General features: G+C 49.6%; 1 protein-coding gene across 1 annotated transcript; it reads right to left on the bottom strand.

Annotated features, from left to right (window-relative positions):
- Positions 1–197: 197 nt before the first annotated feature.
- On the bottom strand, positions 198–12,515 carry LOC150046875 (C-type lectin domain family 18 member A-like). Its single transcript, XM_090357007.1, has 12 exons — positions 12,195–12,515; positions 11,658–11,749; positions 9,504–9,743; positions 5,687–5,784; positions 5,217–5,338; positions 4,916–5,023; positions 4,487–4,579; positions 4,000–4,106; positions 3,322–3,451; positions 2,859–2,955; positions 1,042–1,133; positions 198–570 (listed from the first exon to the last, which is right to left on the bottom strand). Exons 1-12 carry the CDS (start codon positions 12,307–12,309, stop codon positions 533–535), a joined length of 1,332 nt encoding a protein of 443 aa, XP_090213133.1. The 5' UTR covers positions 12,310–12,515; the 3' UTR covers positions 198–532.
- Positions 12,516–15,481: the final 2,966 nt, after the last annotated feature.

Here is a 15,481-nt window from a genome sequence, read left to right as displayed (position 1 = left end):
GGACTATACATTCTGATTATACCCTAAGCTCTAATGTGAAAACACTACACACACACACACACACACACACACGCACGCACGCGCACACACACACACACCAACAAATGAAGGAAAAAAATCAATGAACAGAAGAGTATGATTTTCTAAATTACTGAGTAGCCAGTCCATCTGATTCATAACTTAGTTTAATCCCTTGCAAGCTACATCACCCAAAAATCTTCAGTTGCCCCAGAGAGTTTGGCCAAGATGGAGGAGAATGGCTTCTTCTGACTGTGGGCTCTGGCTTCTCCTTCAGCATCTTGTTGAAGCCTATCTCACCAACCAAAAGTAAGCTGCAGATGCCAGAATGTCCTTTGATACCAGATTCCTCTAGGACCTCTTCCTCACAGGATTTACTATTACTCTTTATCCAACTTCCTGTATCCTTCATGGTCTGAGATTTGGTTGGATGTTAGTGACGCAGTCCTAAACTGGCTCTTGTTCCTCATAGGTGAGCAAATTCTAGAGCTGGCAGTAGAGGTCCCCGCCATCCTCAGGGCCCTGGGTCCCATCGTGAAATGTGCCCCTGAGCTGGAAAGGAAGCAGCATAGGATGAGGTTTAACAATAGCCCAGAAAGTCCTGGGATAAGAACCCTGCTGCCATGAATCCATGATTCTTTAGGGAGCTCTAAACCCTAATAGGTGCCAGAAGCTGGTTCTGGCACAGCTTGCCCCCCTGCCCTCCACCATAGTTCACTGGTCTTTATGCAATTAAGAACACAGGAAAGTGTCCTTGGAGAAATCCCCAACAAAATGAGGTTCCAGTCCTGCCTTTGCATGGACTCGCTCTATGCTGCTGAGCCTGCCATCCTCTCTCTGGGCCTCAGCTCCTTGCAGGTAGAAGTTCCTGAGCAGTATATCCTCTGTAGTTCTATGTGCCCAAACTCTGGGCTATGACCTCGAGTTGGCCATCAGTACCCCAAGGGTCAGGAACCAGAAGAGGGACGCTGATGGACGAGCCTTACCAAACTGGCAGATATAACGCTGATGGACGAGCCTTACCAAACTGGCAGATATAACGGTTTCGAGCTTTACAGCGTTGGTCATTCCAGTTGAAGGCAGTGGATGCCTGCAGCTCCACACAGTTGCCAAACCTGCCTGGCCAGGATAGAGTGCTCAGGGTAGAGAAATGAGATCAGGAGTCTGGAAGACTTTTAAGCCCACCACCTCATTAGACCAACTATATCTGTAAGACCCTGGTGTCCCCAAGCTGCAGTTAGGGCTACCAGGAGCCCCCAAGCTCTTGTACTGCTTTCAGAACGTTGTAGCTCTTCTCCAGGAATCCAGAGGACTGGGCAAAGTTCCCCATTTACAGCACTCAATGACACTGGAACAGACTTCCCTCATAGACAGAAAAGCTGTTCCAGAAGCCCAGGTGTTCCAGGCCTGGCTGCTAGCAAGGACACTTTTTTAACCTCTCAGTCAAGATAACAAAGGTTGCCCATTACCTAATTGCCCAGTGCTTCATTCAGCACCTAGAAACATTATGAGACCTTAGCAGCCACACAGCCTTACCAACTCTACCGATGCTCTGGGTATTCCTGGACTTTGTAGACCAAAACAAGGTCACATAGCTAGAAAGTCTTCTGTATAACCGGGCAAGGTGGCTCACGCCTGTAATCCTAACTACTCAAAAGGCTAAGATCAGAGGATTGCTGTTCAAAGCCAGCCTGGGCACTAAAGTCCATGAGACACTTAACACTAATTAATCACCAGAAAACTGGAAGTGGCACTGTGGCTCAAGGGGTATGGTGGTAGCCTTAATCTGAAAAGGTCAGGGACAGTGCCCAGGCCCAGAGTTCAAACCCCATGACTGGCAAAAAAAAATCTTCCATATAGGCTAGTTCATGAACCAGATGGTGAATGGCTATGTATATGAAGAATGCATCTCAGGAGGCTGAGATCTGAGGATCAAGGTTCAGAGCCAAAGCTGGGCGTGGTGGCTCATACCTGTAATCCTAGCTATTAAGGAGGCTGAGATATGAGGATCAAGGTTCAAAGCCAGCTCTGGCACAAAAGGACCTGAGACTCTTATCTCCAATTAACCTCTAGAAAACGGCTTGGCTCAAGAGTAGGGTGGTAGTAGCCTTGAGCTGAAGAGCTCAGGGACAGTGCCCAGGCTGAGTTCAAGCCCCATGACCCACAAAAAAGAAAAAAAAAAAAAGGTTCAGAGCCAGCCTGGGCAGACTAACAAAAAGCCAGAAGTGAAAGAATAACGTAAGTGATAGAGCGCCATCCTTAAGTGAAAAAGCTAAGGGAGCATGCAATGACCTGACCTGAATTTGGCCTAGTGATAGAGTACTTGCCTAGCATGCTCGGAAGACCCAGGTTCAATTCCTCAGTACTATATACATAGAAAAAGCCGCATGTGGTGCTGTGGCTCAAGTAGTAGAGCTCCAACCTTGAGAAAGCCCAAGGACAGTGCCCAGGCCCTGAGTTCAAGTCCCAGGACTAGCAAAAAATTAAAAATAAAAAAATAATTGCAAATGAGTAGTGAAAGAACGCTGGTATCTGTGGTATGAATGCAGGCAGAGGACAAGAGAGCTGGCAGAAGGATGAGTATAGATGAATGGAAAGACAGACTAGGGGAACTGGGGATGATAGATGAAGGCTTGGGTCCCCTTTCTTTTACGTGTGTACCTCCCTCTGAGCCTTGTGCTTACATCATCTGGGAGTAGGCTTCCCTTGTACCAAGTAGGGTCCAAAACCCGAGAGGTTTGGCTAGCCAGGTTGAGCTGATTCTTCACAGGAGTCTAAAGTTTCAGACAGACTCAGATAAGAAGGGGCCCCACAGGAGGACACAGTTACCCCAAACTCACCCTTGGTTGTCAGGCTGCCCAAAGGCAAAACTGGTGAAGGACTGGTGCTCCCCTGTCGTCCATCGGAAAGAGTCCTTAGCCGTCTTGTAGGTGAGCCCTGAGGCCGGAACAGTCAAGATTGCCTGGGCTCCTACTTAGCCCAGAGGCCCCATAAACAAGGCCTGAGTCCACGAAGGTGCTGCCTAATACCTTTGGGTCCTCAACCCTTAAACTTTCTTCTCAGTGCCAATTTCTGTTTCCCATGGTTCTCCTCTTCCTTTCCCATGGTTCCCTCTCCTGGGGTGGAGAGCCTGACTGCTGGCCCCGTTTCAAGACTTCACACCCTCCTTATATTCTAGCTATCTGCTAGTAGTTGCTTTGGGCTGCTGCAGCTCAGGATATATGAAGTTGTGTGAGGATTTATGAATCATGTGACATTAAGCCCCCAAAGTCCTGTACCCTTCAAAACAACCCAGCCACTCACCGATCCAGAAGTTCCTGGTCTCAAAGTCACTGTCAGTCACTTCATTGGTGGTCTCCAGACGGCCCAGGTAAAAGGCGAGGATGTCCTGCACTTTCTGGCTCTTGATCTGGGCTAGCACCCCGCCCTTTCCCTGCAACCCCCAGGCCAGGTCACACTGGCAGAATCCCTAGAGCTCAGGGATCCCAAATGTGTATCCCAGCCACCTCCAACAACCTCCTGCCTTCTGAAAGCAGGGGTTCCACCCCTCTCTTGGCCAGCTTTCTGTACCTAGGGGCTCAGTAGGAGCCCACAGGCCCAGGTAGGGTCCTACCCTTGGAAAGATGTCTTAAGTCAAATAGATTTGCTAACATTAATAAATTCAGAGATGCCAGTAAAAATCTTGTTTCTAGCTTGGAAAAACTGGGTTCTGAGTACCCAGACTTGCCGTCTCTGTATGGCAACCAGCAGCTAGAGCTGAATTAGGACAACTCCTTAGATACAGATTGGGTGAGGCCTTGGTTGTGGTTGAATAGCTTAGGTCATTAAGTGACTCCCTCGATTCTAGTCGACAGTGCACCTGAGATCCCTGTTTTGATACTAATGTGGAGAGTGAGTTCAGGGGAGGTTGAAGGAACCATCTGTTTTGTTCTTAGTTTGAGACCCTGGAGGGCTCCTGGGAGGGCAGGGGTCAGCCATCACCTGGCATTTCGTCTTGGCTCTGTAATAGGTGTCTGCCTCTGAAGACACCATAAAGCAGTCTCCATCGATCCTCAGGTCACAGATATGGAAAGGAAAGTGCACCTTGGCTGGGGGGAGGGAGGAGACTGAGTCAGTGTGTGCATGCTTCAGAATGGGTGTCCTCTCCCTCTTAGCCAATGAGCTCAAGGTGCTCCTTCCTCTAGCTACCTACTCCAAACCAGAAGTAGGTGGTGGTGGTGGGGTCACTGATGTCTTGGGAAACATCTCTTAAATGTTCTCTCTCTTAAGTGATAAGATTCACAACTTGTAGCATCTACCAATTTCAGTGGTATAAATGCCTCACTGTTGCCGATTTCATGCTGTCAATGCGAGGCCACAGAAGGAAGAGTTGGGAGGAAATGTGCGCAGTAGTCTACTGTGAACTGGGGAGGTCAGATCCAGGATCCCAGCGAACGGGGTCGTGGGAAGGGATGGGGGCAGGACTTACTGGCACACTGGGCTCCCCCATAGCCAACGTCACAGATGCAGGAGCAATCCTCTTCCCGGAAACGGCCATGCACACACTGCACACTGCACCGCACTGCCCAGACAGGACAGGAGGGCAGAATGTGAGCCGCTAGTCACCTGGATCCGTGCTCACCCACAGGCTGGGGACAGGGTCCCAGGCCCAAATCTGTTGACATTTTGATTTCTCTGCATAGCTCAGCATCTTGCTCACCCTGGGTACTTAGCGAATGTTTGTTGAGTGAATGAATGCACGCAGTGTGCCACTAAGTATAGGATCAGCACCCCTAAGCCATTCTCAGGCTCTTCCCACCCCAGCCTTCAGGACACACCACAGAGCAGGTATGCATACACCCAGGCACACCTCCCTCTGACTCCTCAGAGCTACCTGAATAGGTATTGAGTTCCTCACCTTGACAGTACCTGCCTGTGTAGCCTGGGAGACAGTGGCAGCGGCAGGTGCTAATGTTGAGGTGTCCGTGGTTTCGACAACTCATGCGACATGGGTTCCTGGGGACCTCTGTTCAGATAAGGAGGGAACTCTGAGAAGTCACTCCTTCCTGACAGACCAGACAGGCGGTTGTTTTCTGGGTGCTTAAAGCTAGGGCTTCTGGACTAGTCCCTTGGACTGCTTTCTCATCCTAGGGTCACCAGACAATGCCCATCTATGCCTATTGCTCCAAAAGAGCAAACAGGCCGAGTGGAGCACTCACCACAGAGCCCCCCGGCATGGTCCCAGGCCTTGAAGCATCCAGAGAGGCTGGCTGTGCAGAGTGAACACCAGGCCCCCTTCTTGTAGGGGGCGATTGTCTTCCCATCCAACTCCCAGTTGCCTCTGTGAGAGAAAGTGCCAGACAGTCTTGAAAAGGCCTGGCCTTAGGCAAAGCAGGGTGGGCCTTGCTGCCTACCCCATGATCCTTTTCAGGGAGTTAGGGATCTGGGGGATCTGGGGAGATCCACTAGGAAAGAAAAGATGACCTCTACATGAATCCTGGGCAGATTCCCTGAAAGCAGGATCATGCTTTCCAAGAAGGGGGAGATCTGTTCTGTATCCTTCCTTTCCTCTCCCACTAAGGGTATAGACAAAGGAATAAAGGACCTTTGAGTGGGGGGATGTGGACAACTTACCCTTGATGAAATTACTTCACCCACACTCCCTGCAACCCACATCACAGGGACTCACCCAGGGGAGTAGGCACAGACGAAGGCTTCCATTGCTGCGTGGCCCGTAGAGCACAGGTGCCACCCACAACCCACATGGCTTGAGGTGGCCCACACGAGCTGCAGGGGACACAGTGGCTCAGAAACACTATCACAGATTACCCCCACTCCGATCTGGGGGCCGGCAGCAGAGGCAAGTGCACATCTGGGGTGGGTTGAAACAGTCTGGCATAGGTCTGGGCAAACAGACCGCTCTTCAACTTCTTTGAGGGCCTCAGGAACAGCCCAGGTTGTAATGGCTGGGCCATTATAATGGAAGGAGAGCTTTCTGAGTGGAGATTGATGGTTAGCATGTGTTGAAGGGAGGGGAGGTTATGGCAGATGGAGAGTGGAAAAAGGACTTGGACATCAAGGGTTTTGTGAAAGATTGTGTAAGTAGCCGGAATATTCTCTCTCCAGCCTGCCCTTTTCTTTTCCCCCCTATTCTGGGGGATTAAGCTAGTGAATTTACAGCAAGAGGTAAAGTCTTATTTATTTATTTTTTTGTCAGTCATGGGACTTGATCTCTGGGCCTGGTGCTGTCCCTGAGCTCTTCAGCTCAAGCCTATCACCCTACCCCTTGAGCCACAGTACCACTTCCGGTTTTCTGGTGATTAATTGGAGATAAGAGTCACAAGGTCTGAGTCGGTGATAGCTCACCACCTGTAATCCTTGCTACTCAAGAGGCTGAGATTTGAAGATGGAAGTTCAAAGCCATCCCTGGCACAAAAGGATCTGAGACTCTTACCTGCAATTAACTTCTAGAAAAGGGGAAGTGGGGCTTGGTTCAAGGGTAGAGCAGTAGCCTTGAGCTGAAGAGCTCAGGGACAGCACTCAAGCCAAGTTTAAGTGTCATGACCCATGAAGAGAGAGAGAGAGAGAGAGAGAGAGAGAGAGAGAGAGAGAGAGAGAGAGAGAGAGAGACTCACGCCCAGACTGCCTTTGAACCTCCATCCTCAGATTTCAGCCTCCTGAGTAGCTAGGGTTACACTGCTCCCAGCCCAGCTCACAGACCTTTCTGCCTGGGCTACTTCTCAGGTTTCAGCCTCCTGAGAAGCTATGCACGCCTGGTTAAATTCTCCCCACCCCCCACCCCCACTCTTGTGTCTGGCTAGCTGTGTGACAATTTGTGAATTTGTGTTGGATAGAAAAATGCAGCAGGGCCCAGAGTTTGGCCTAGTGGTTAAAGTGCTTGCCTAGCATGCATGAAGATCCGGGTTCGATTCCTCAGTACCACATATATAGAAAAAAGCCGGAAGTGGTGCTGAGGCTCAAGTGGTAGAGCTCTAGCCTTGAGAAAATCCAAGGACAGTGCTCAGGCCCTGAGCTCAAGCCCAGGACTGGCAAAAAAAAAAAAAAAAAGAAAGAAAAATGCAGGGGCCGGGAGTTTGGCCTAGTGGTTAAAGTGCTTGCCTAGCATGCATGAAGACCCGGGTTCAATTCCTCGGTACCACATACATAGAAAAAAGCCAGAAGTGGTGCTGAGGCTCAAGTGGTAGAGCTCTAGCCTTGAGAAAGTCCAAGGACAGTGCTCAGGCCCTGAGCTCAAGCCCAGGACTGGCAAAAAAAAAAAAAAGAAAAATGCAGCAGAAGTGATATTGAGCTGATTTTGAAACAAGGCCTTAATAAGACTTTTACAATGTCCATTCATACTTGACCAGATGATGAACTAGCCAAGATTAGCAGGTTTAGGCTGAATGGCTACATTTGATACATGTTGGATACACAAGAATAAGACTAGTAACATCTTCTAAATCTAGGCCATCTTAAAAACTTTCCCAGCCTCCCTCAATGCCTGGAGATCAAACTCAGAGCCTTGCACCTTCTAGTCTTTGGTTCTTTAATTTTTGGGGGGAGGATAGTATTAGCCTTTGAACCCAGGGCCTCATATTCACTTGGATTGCCTGCTTGTGGTTGCTCTACAACTTAAGCCATACTTCTAGTCTAGCTCTTTGCTGGTTATTTTGGAGACAGAATCTCTCAGACTTTTCTACTCAGGCTGGCTTTAGCTTCTTGGGTAGCTAGGATTACAGGCACTCAAAAACTTTTTTTTTTTTTTTGCCAGCTTTGAACTCAGGTCCTGGGCACTGTCCTTTGTTCACAGTGCCACTTCTGGCTTTTTCTGCTTATGTAGTACTGAGGAATCGAACCCAGGGCTTCATGTATACTAGACAAGCACTCTGTTACCAAGCTAATCTTTTTTTCTTTTTTCTTTCTTTTTCTTTTTCTCTTTTTTTTTTTGCCAGTCCTGTTTTTCTTTTTTTTTTTTTTTTTTGCCAGTCCTGGGATTGAGTTTAGGGTCTGAGCACTGTCCTTGGACTTTTCTCAAGGCTAGTACTCTACCACTTGAGCCAAAGCACTGCTTGCAGCTTTTTTTCTATATATGTGGTACCAAGGAATCGAAGCTGGGTCTTCATGCATGCTAGGCAAACACTCTACCACTAGGCCAAACTCCCAGCCCCAGGCTGATATTCTTTTTTTTTTTTTTTTTGCCAGTCCTGGGTTTGAGCTCAGGGCCTGAGCACTGTCCTTGGACTTTCTCAAGGCTAGAGCTCTACCACTTGAGCCTCAGCACCACTTCCGGCTTTTTTCTATGTATGTGGTACCGAGGAATCGAACCCGGGTCTTCATGCATGCTAGGCAAGCACTTTAACCACTAGGCCAAATTCCCGGCCCCAAGGCTGATATTCTTGAGACTGAGCCGCACTATGTACCTCGGGCCGGCTTTGAACTCTCAATTATATCAAATGCTAGATTATAGGTGTGTGCTGCCATACCTGGCTTCATTTTTATTTTTTATTTATTTTTTTGTCAGTCCTGGGGCTTGAACTCAGGCCCTGAGCACTGTCCTTGGGCTTTCCTCAAGGCTATAGCACCTCTTCTAGCTTTTTCTATGTACATGATACCGAGAAATCAAACCATGTCTTTATGCATGCTAGGCAAGCACTCTACCACTAGGCCAAACTCCCGGCCCTGGCTTCATTTTAAATCACATTTAGGAGTGAGTCATTTTGGGCTGGGAGTTTAGCTTAGCAATAAAATGCTTGCCTAGCATGCACAAAGACCGGGGTTTCATTCCCGCATAAACAGGAAAAAGCCAGAAGTGGGGCTGTGGCTCAAGTGGTAGAGCTGTATCCTTGAGAAAGCTCAAAGACAGTGCTCAGGCCCTGAGTTCAAGCTCAAGAACTGGCAAAAAAAAAAACAACAACAAAAAAAAACCCAAGCCTTTTTTTTTGCAGGGGGCGGGTCCAAGACCTGAACTTGAACTCATTATCTGATGTTTTTGCTCATTTGCAGGCACCCTACCATCTGAGCCATGCCTCCAACCTCTGAGGTTTTCTTTAGTTTTTTTTTATTGCTATTATAAAGGCAATAGACAAAGAAGGTGCTGTTACATAAGTCAGCTCAAGAGTAAATTTCTTTTTGTATAATGTCACCCCTTTCCTCACTTCTAAAATAATTCTTTAAAAAGTAAAATTAAGGGCTGGGAGTTTGGCCTAGTGGTAGAGTGCTTGCCTAGCATGCATGAATACCCGGGTTCAATTCCTCGGTACCACATTCATAGAAAAAAGCTGGAAGTGGTGCTGAGGCTCAAGTGGTAGAGCTCTAGCCTTGAGAAAGTCCAAGGACAGTGCTCAGGCCCTGAGCTCAAGCCCAGGACTGGCAAAAAAAAAAAAAAGTAAAATAAAATAAATTGTAGAAAAAAGGATGAAATCCTACTATTTGGGAGAAAGTATAACCTCTTTTGAGATGACCCAACCAGCTTTTGGGAAGCTCGCACCTCGGTTTTATCTCCTCACCTGGGTGTAGTGGGTGCAGGTGGTGTTGTGGGCACATTCGGCAGCTACATGGCTGTACTGCTGCCCCTCTGCAAACCACAGGCTGACCACTTCCACAAAGGATGCTGAGCCTGCAGGCAGGAGTTGTATATTCCAGCCCACTTGTGGGGCATGCTGTGGGGCAGATGTCAGGCTTGGGGCTGCAGTATTACAGAGGGCTGCTCTGGTTTGAGCCAGCTGGGCCAGGCTCTCACTCCAGTCCTGGAGGTGGCAAAGACAGAGATATCTTTAGAGAGCCTTTGGGTGAGAGGTGAGAACTTTTGGGCAATCACTGAATCCCCACTGTCTCCAATTATCACAGAGTGTCAAGTCACCCAGGAGAGAACTGGATGAAGAGCCCTACTTAGTGCTGGGAATGACTTAGTGGTACAGTGCTTGCCTTGAGAAAAAGATGCTACAAGACAGTGCTCAGGGGCCAGGAGTGTGGCCTAGTGGTAGAGTGTTTGCCTAGCATGCACAAAGTCCTGGGTTTGATTCCTTGGTACCACATACACATAAAAAGCCAGAAGTGGTGCTATGATTGAAGTGGTAGAGTGCTAACCTTGAAAAAGCGCAAGGACAGTGTCCAGGCCCTGAGTTCAAGCCCTAATACCTGCACAAAAATGAAACATAATAACCCATGGTTTCTGTCACCTAATCCAGACTCCAACTCAGCTCAGGACTGAACTTCTACCTTCCTGTTCAGTCAAGGATTTTGTTGTCATTTTTCACTGTCTCAGCCATATAGACTGGGTCAGTAGCCATGTTCCTCTGTCTGTTCCTCTTATTTTCTTGTCTTCCCACTGCCACACCCCCAGAATACCTGGGAAGGTGTGAGAAGTATCCTGGCCTCATCAACTTGACCCCAGCAATTCAGCTCCGGAGAAGGTTCCTCAGCTTTTCCCACTAGTACCAGCTGAGGTCACCTACTACTCCCTTCCCCTCTGAAATCAAGGTGTGTGTACTTGCCTATAATCTCAGTACCTGGGGAGGCAGAGGCAGGAGGATACAGGGTTTGAGATCAGCCTAGGCTGGGGAGACCCAGTTGTAAAAACAATAGAGAGTTGGGATTAAATGGATGCAGTAGGCCTTGCTTCTGGGCAATCCTTGTGATTTTACCTCTACTGGTAGCTAGAGGAAAAACCCCACCGACCCCAGGGCTTCAGTCTACCTTATTCACAGAGAACAAGTACCCTAGCTCACTGGAAGGCCATAGGATGCCCAACACAATGTGGGAGGGAGGCTGAGTGGTAGGATTCCATATATGCCTTAACCAAATCGCATGAAAAAGGTACAAGCTGTCCACAGGAAGATCACAGCCATCTCCTCTAGGTGGAAAGCCCCTGGCAGGAGCTTTCACTGAAAGGTGTTACAGTCAGGAGCATCCAGTCTACCCAGGGAAGGGAAAGGGAGGAAGCAACTCCCATCTGCCTGCCCCACCCCCAGCTCCTGGGAAACTGACCCCAGAGCTCTCAAGGTCACCACCCACTGTGGCTGCCAGCCTCGGAGGAGTTTATGGGATGCAGCCATGGGGAACCTTGCCAGCCCCTACTTGCCCTCCCTCCTTGGCCTGTTCACATGGGCTGGGGTTGCTGGACTCGCAAGCTTTGAGAATCCCAGACCCACAGCTCTAACTCTACAGCCCTGTGGTAGAATTCCCACCCCTCCCTTTGGTAAGATGCACAACAGTAAATAAGGAAATTAGGAGAAATCTCTCCTAGTCACCCAGATAAATCCTGGTCACACAAAATCCTCTGCAGCCCCCAGGGATGCTTCTCTCTCCCTGTACTCCATTTTCCTTTCTGATGGACTCCTTTGTGTGTGGAAAAAGGAATTCCAGCTCTTTCCATGTATCCTGTTCTCCATGGCAACAGGATGCCAGAGAAGGCCCAAGGTCTAGCCTGATGTCCTTCTGGAAGACTTTTCAGAGATCCTCAGCAACCAGAGCCATCATTCCTGCACTGGGGAAGCGTACCTGACACTACCATGGCCTCCTGAGCCCTGCTGGGTACTCAGCCTTCCAGCAACCCTGACTGGAAGCGGGGTGTGTGTGTGTGTGTGTGTGTGCGTGCGTGCGTGCGTGCGTGCGTGTGTGTGTGTGTGTGTGTATGTGTGTGTGTGTTGGGGAATACTTACCAGTCTCTGCATGTTAGCTGCAGGGGGCTGGACCCAGCTCCTTAAACGGTTGTGTAGGGATAGAAGCAAAAAACTCTCTTTCCTGCTGAGAGCTGGGGACCAAGAGAAAGGTCAGTGAGAATACTCCCTAATCCTAAAACACAGACCTGAGATGGGGCGGGGGAGGGGTGTGGATGAGAGGGAGCCCAGAAGAATGGCATGGAAGTAAAAGAGACAAAGCCAGGCATCAAACGATGCTAAGAGACAATAGGGGACCATGGGGAAATGGGGGGCTCAGGCTTGAAACATCCCTCTGGCTGGGGCTCCTCTGAGCCATTGAGGTCCTTTCTTGTCCCCAACTCTGGATTAATCTTCTTCATCCTTCCTTCTCATCCCCAGCATCTATCCATCTGGTTTCCTGGACTATCCTAATGAGTCCCTCATGGAATCACACTAGTACAACCCAGAGATCCAGCCTGGAACCCACGTTCCAGAAGTTTCCTGGCATCCCCCTCTGCAGAGCTCACCATGTTTCTCTCCCCTCTCTTCCTCTCTTACCTCCAATCATTGCAGTCTGCTCTGGTAGCTGGTGTGGCAGCCCCTGGGCCCAGTGGATGCTAAGGAGAACCAGGAGCACAGGCAGGAGACCAGGCCAGTGGCCCTGGCCTTCCATCCCAAGGGAGAGCTAGGGCTGCAGCATGGGCCTGTCCAGCACTCCAGGCACAGTCTGGCTTAGTTATCCAGTTTCCTCCCCAGGCTGGATGAAGCTATTCCTGATCTCAAGGAGTCAAGCTGTGTCGGTGGACAAAAGAAAAGAGGCCAGTGAGCAATCAGTGCAGCCTCCTGTGGTCACTGAAAAGAGACAGCTCCCTGGGATGGCTCCTATTCCAGCCTCTGTGGCCTAGCCAGCCTATCCCACCAACAGACAGAGCAGTGTGCATGACCCCCTGGCCCCTGCTAATCATTGCAGGATTATTAGCACCCTCAGGGAGCCCCTAGAGACCCTGCTGATTGGACAGCAGACATTCCAGGGCTGTGGATTAATGGCCAATGACTGTACCCTAGTTGGCTGTACCCAAGCTGGGACTGTGTTGTCCAAGCGCAATGACAGTCTCTACTCCCTAGCCCAGGATTCAGGGAGGAAGCTGGGGCATTGGTTGTGGGCTCTGTGGAGCTGGGCAGGAAGTGGGCAAAATCCCAGAGGAGTTCTTTCCTTTCTTGGGAAGCTCTCCCCAGCCCCCGATCATGAATTAAACATAGGCAGAAGGTAATCATACACCAGACAGGTGCCATCTGTGGGTTTGTAGGGGAGTGGGTTGGGGCTGTACCTTCAGGAGGAAAGAGGTGCTTTCTAGAAGTCTGTTTGTAAGCATACAGGGCCGAGGCCAGCCCTGCTACACAACATGACAGCCTCCGTCAGTCTCCTTATCCATTTCACTGCAAATCCGAAGAAGGCAAGGCAGATGGGAAATAGAGCCTGTAATGGATGTCCTTGGCTGATTGAGTCCTATTGGGAACAAGTCTGACTCTAGACAATTAGGCTATGGTGTAGCAGGAGGGTAGAAATTTGCTGTAAAGTTCCAGGTCTGGTTGAAGCCTACATAATCCCACAAGAATCACTGAAGTGAATGTGAAACGTAGCTCACATTCCTAGAAAATCAAAGACTGATCTGTATGGGTCATAGCTAAATGCTCATATTCCTCTCAAGGCAGGTCAGAGTTTATTCAGCCATCCCAAAGTGCAGCTTCACAAGCCAACTGCTTCTTTCTTCTGGAATTGGAAGGTCCCCTGGTTTCTGAACCAGTGCTCTCCTGGATTGGGAATCAGTACTATGCAAATGAGCTGCTTAGCTCCAAGGGAAATTCTGATAGAACTCTCTTGGGTGTCAGGCAGTGGAGGCAAAGCTAGCCACAGGACCAGAAGCTGGCCTGGTTTATATAGTACTCATGGCCTCATAATGTTTTTTCTTCAACCAGAAGACCTGGAAAACTTAAACTTGGTACAACAGAATTCCAACCATGCTTTCTACAGAACTTGAAAAACTGTCACAATAATCTTATGCAAAAGTAGACATGTCATATCTATCCATCTATCTATCTATCTATCTATCTATCTATCTATCTATCTATCTATCTATTTATCTATCTATCTATCTTTTTGAGTCATGGGGCTTGAACTTGGCCTGGGTGCTGTCCTTGAGCGGTTCAGATCAAGGCTACCAACTACCCTCAAGCCAAGCCCCACTTCCCATTTTCTAGAGGTTAATTGGAGATAAGAGTCTCAGGTCCTTTTGTGCCCAGGCTGGCTTTGAACCTTGATCCTCAGATCTCAGCCTCCTGAGTAGTTAGGATTACAGGCGTGAGCCACCCCACTTGGCATTTTTTTCCAGTCCTAGTTCTTGAACTCAGGGCCTGGGCACTATTTCTGAGCCTCTTTGCACTCAAGGCTAGCACTCTATCACTTGAGCCTCAGTGCCATTTCTGGCTATTTCTGTGTATGTAGTACCAAGGAATAGAACGCAGGGCTTCATGCATGCTAGGCAAGCACTCTACCACTAGGCCATACTCCTGGACAATTTTTATTTTTATTTTATCATGGGGCTTGAACGCAGGGTTTGAGCCTTGACCCTGAACTTCTTTCACTCAAGGCTAGCACTCTACCACTTGAAGCCACAGTGCCACCTCTATTTTTCTGGTGGTTCATTAGGGATGAGTCTCATGGACTTTCCTGACTGTGCTGGTTTTAAACTTCAATCCTCAGATCTAAGCCTCCTGAGTAGGTAGGATTACCAGTGTGAGCCACTTGCATCTACCTTTGCCTTGAATTTTGTGATATCACAAAGGCCTGAGTTGAAGCCTGTAAAGGCCGACCTGATAAAGACTAGCATGTGGGAGCTCATTAGCCAGTATAGACAGTGTAAATCATGCAGGTTGTGCAATGAGTGCCTTGGTGACATTGGGATCCTTGGAGCTTTACTGCCACTTTTTGTTGTTGTTGGTGGTGGTCATAGGGCTTGAACTCTGGGCCAAGGTGCTGTCCCTGAGCTCTTCAGTTCAAGGCTACCGCCCTACCCTTGAGCCACAGCCCTGCTTACCATTCTCTAGAGGTTAATTGGAGATAGGTCTCTCCGCTTTGTAGTGCTTGAGCTGGCTTTGAACCGCGATCCTCACATCTCAGCCTCCTGAGGAGCTATGATTCCAGGTGTGAACCGCCGCGCCCGGCGGTTTACTGCCACTTTCTGGTGAAGCCTTTCTTTCTTGTGTCTCCTTGTATACCCAGGACTGTGTCTGGTCTCTGGTGGTCAGCAATCACATGAAGATTGGGAATAACTGGGTGGCAAGATGAACTTTTCTCTCAAGATTGGAAACCAGACAGACCAGCCCAAGGTGTTTGTAGCACCCTGGATGCAAAGGAAACACTGGGTGTGCCAGGCTCCTGTTCCAGCTGCAGCGGAACAGCTGTGGCCGAGACAAAGGCGCGTGGGCCAGGGCCTGGCGGGCACCGGAGGGAAACGACCCGTGCTCGCGCGCTGGCAGTGAGGAGGGTAGCGGATGGCAGACACTGGGCGCTGTGCAGACACTGAGGCTCCCGAGGCGGAGGAGGAGGCCAGCCAGGGAAGCCGGGTCCGCCAGCTCCGCCTCCTGGTGTGGCCTGGGCCTCACCGCCAGTTCACGCCGCCCGGCCTGCGGCCCGAACCTCGCGGAGGAGACCCTGGGCCCAGTGGGAAACAGCGGGAGCGCCTGCCTCCATGGTGTCTGCACAAGGGACCCTGGGAGCCGGAAGCTCTGGCGGGTGCGAACCCTCGCTCCCCGCCGGGTCTTGCCGCCCGGCTGGGTCGCCCCTG

This window comes from Megascapheus bottae, chromosome 24 (genome assembly GCF_031878675.1).
Source record: "Megascapheus bottae isolate mThoBot1 chromosome 24, mThoBot2.hap1, whole genome shotgun sequence".
In the NCBI taxonomy this organism is placed as follows: domain Eukaryota; kingdom Metazoa; phylum Chordata; class Mammalia; order Rodentia; family Geomyidae; genus Megascapheus; species Megascapheus bottae.
The sequence above is the reverse complement of the archived record's forward strand: the minus strand, read 5'-3'. Positions and strand labels throughout refer to the sequence as shown.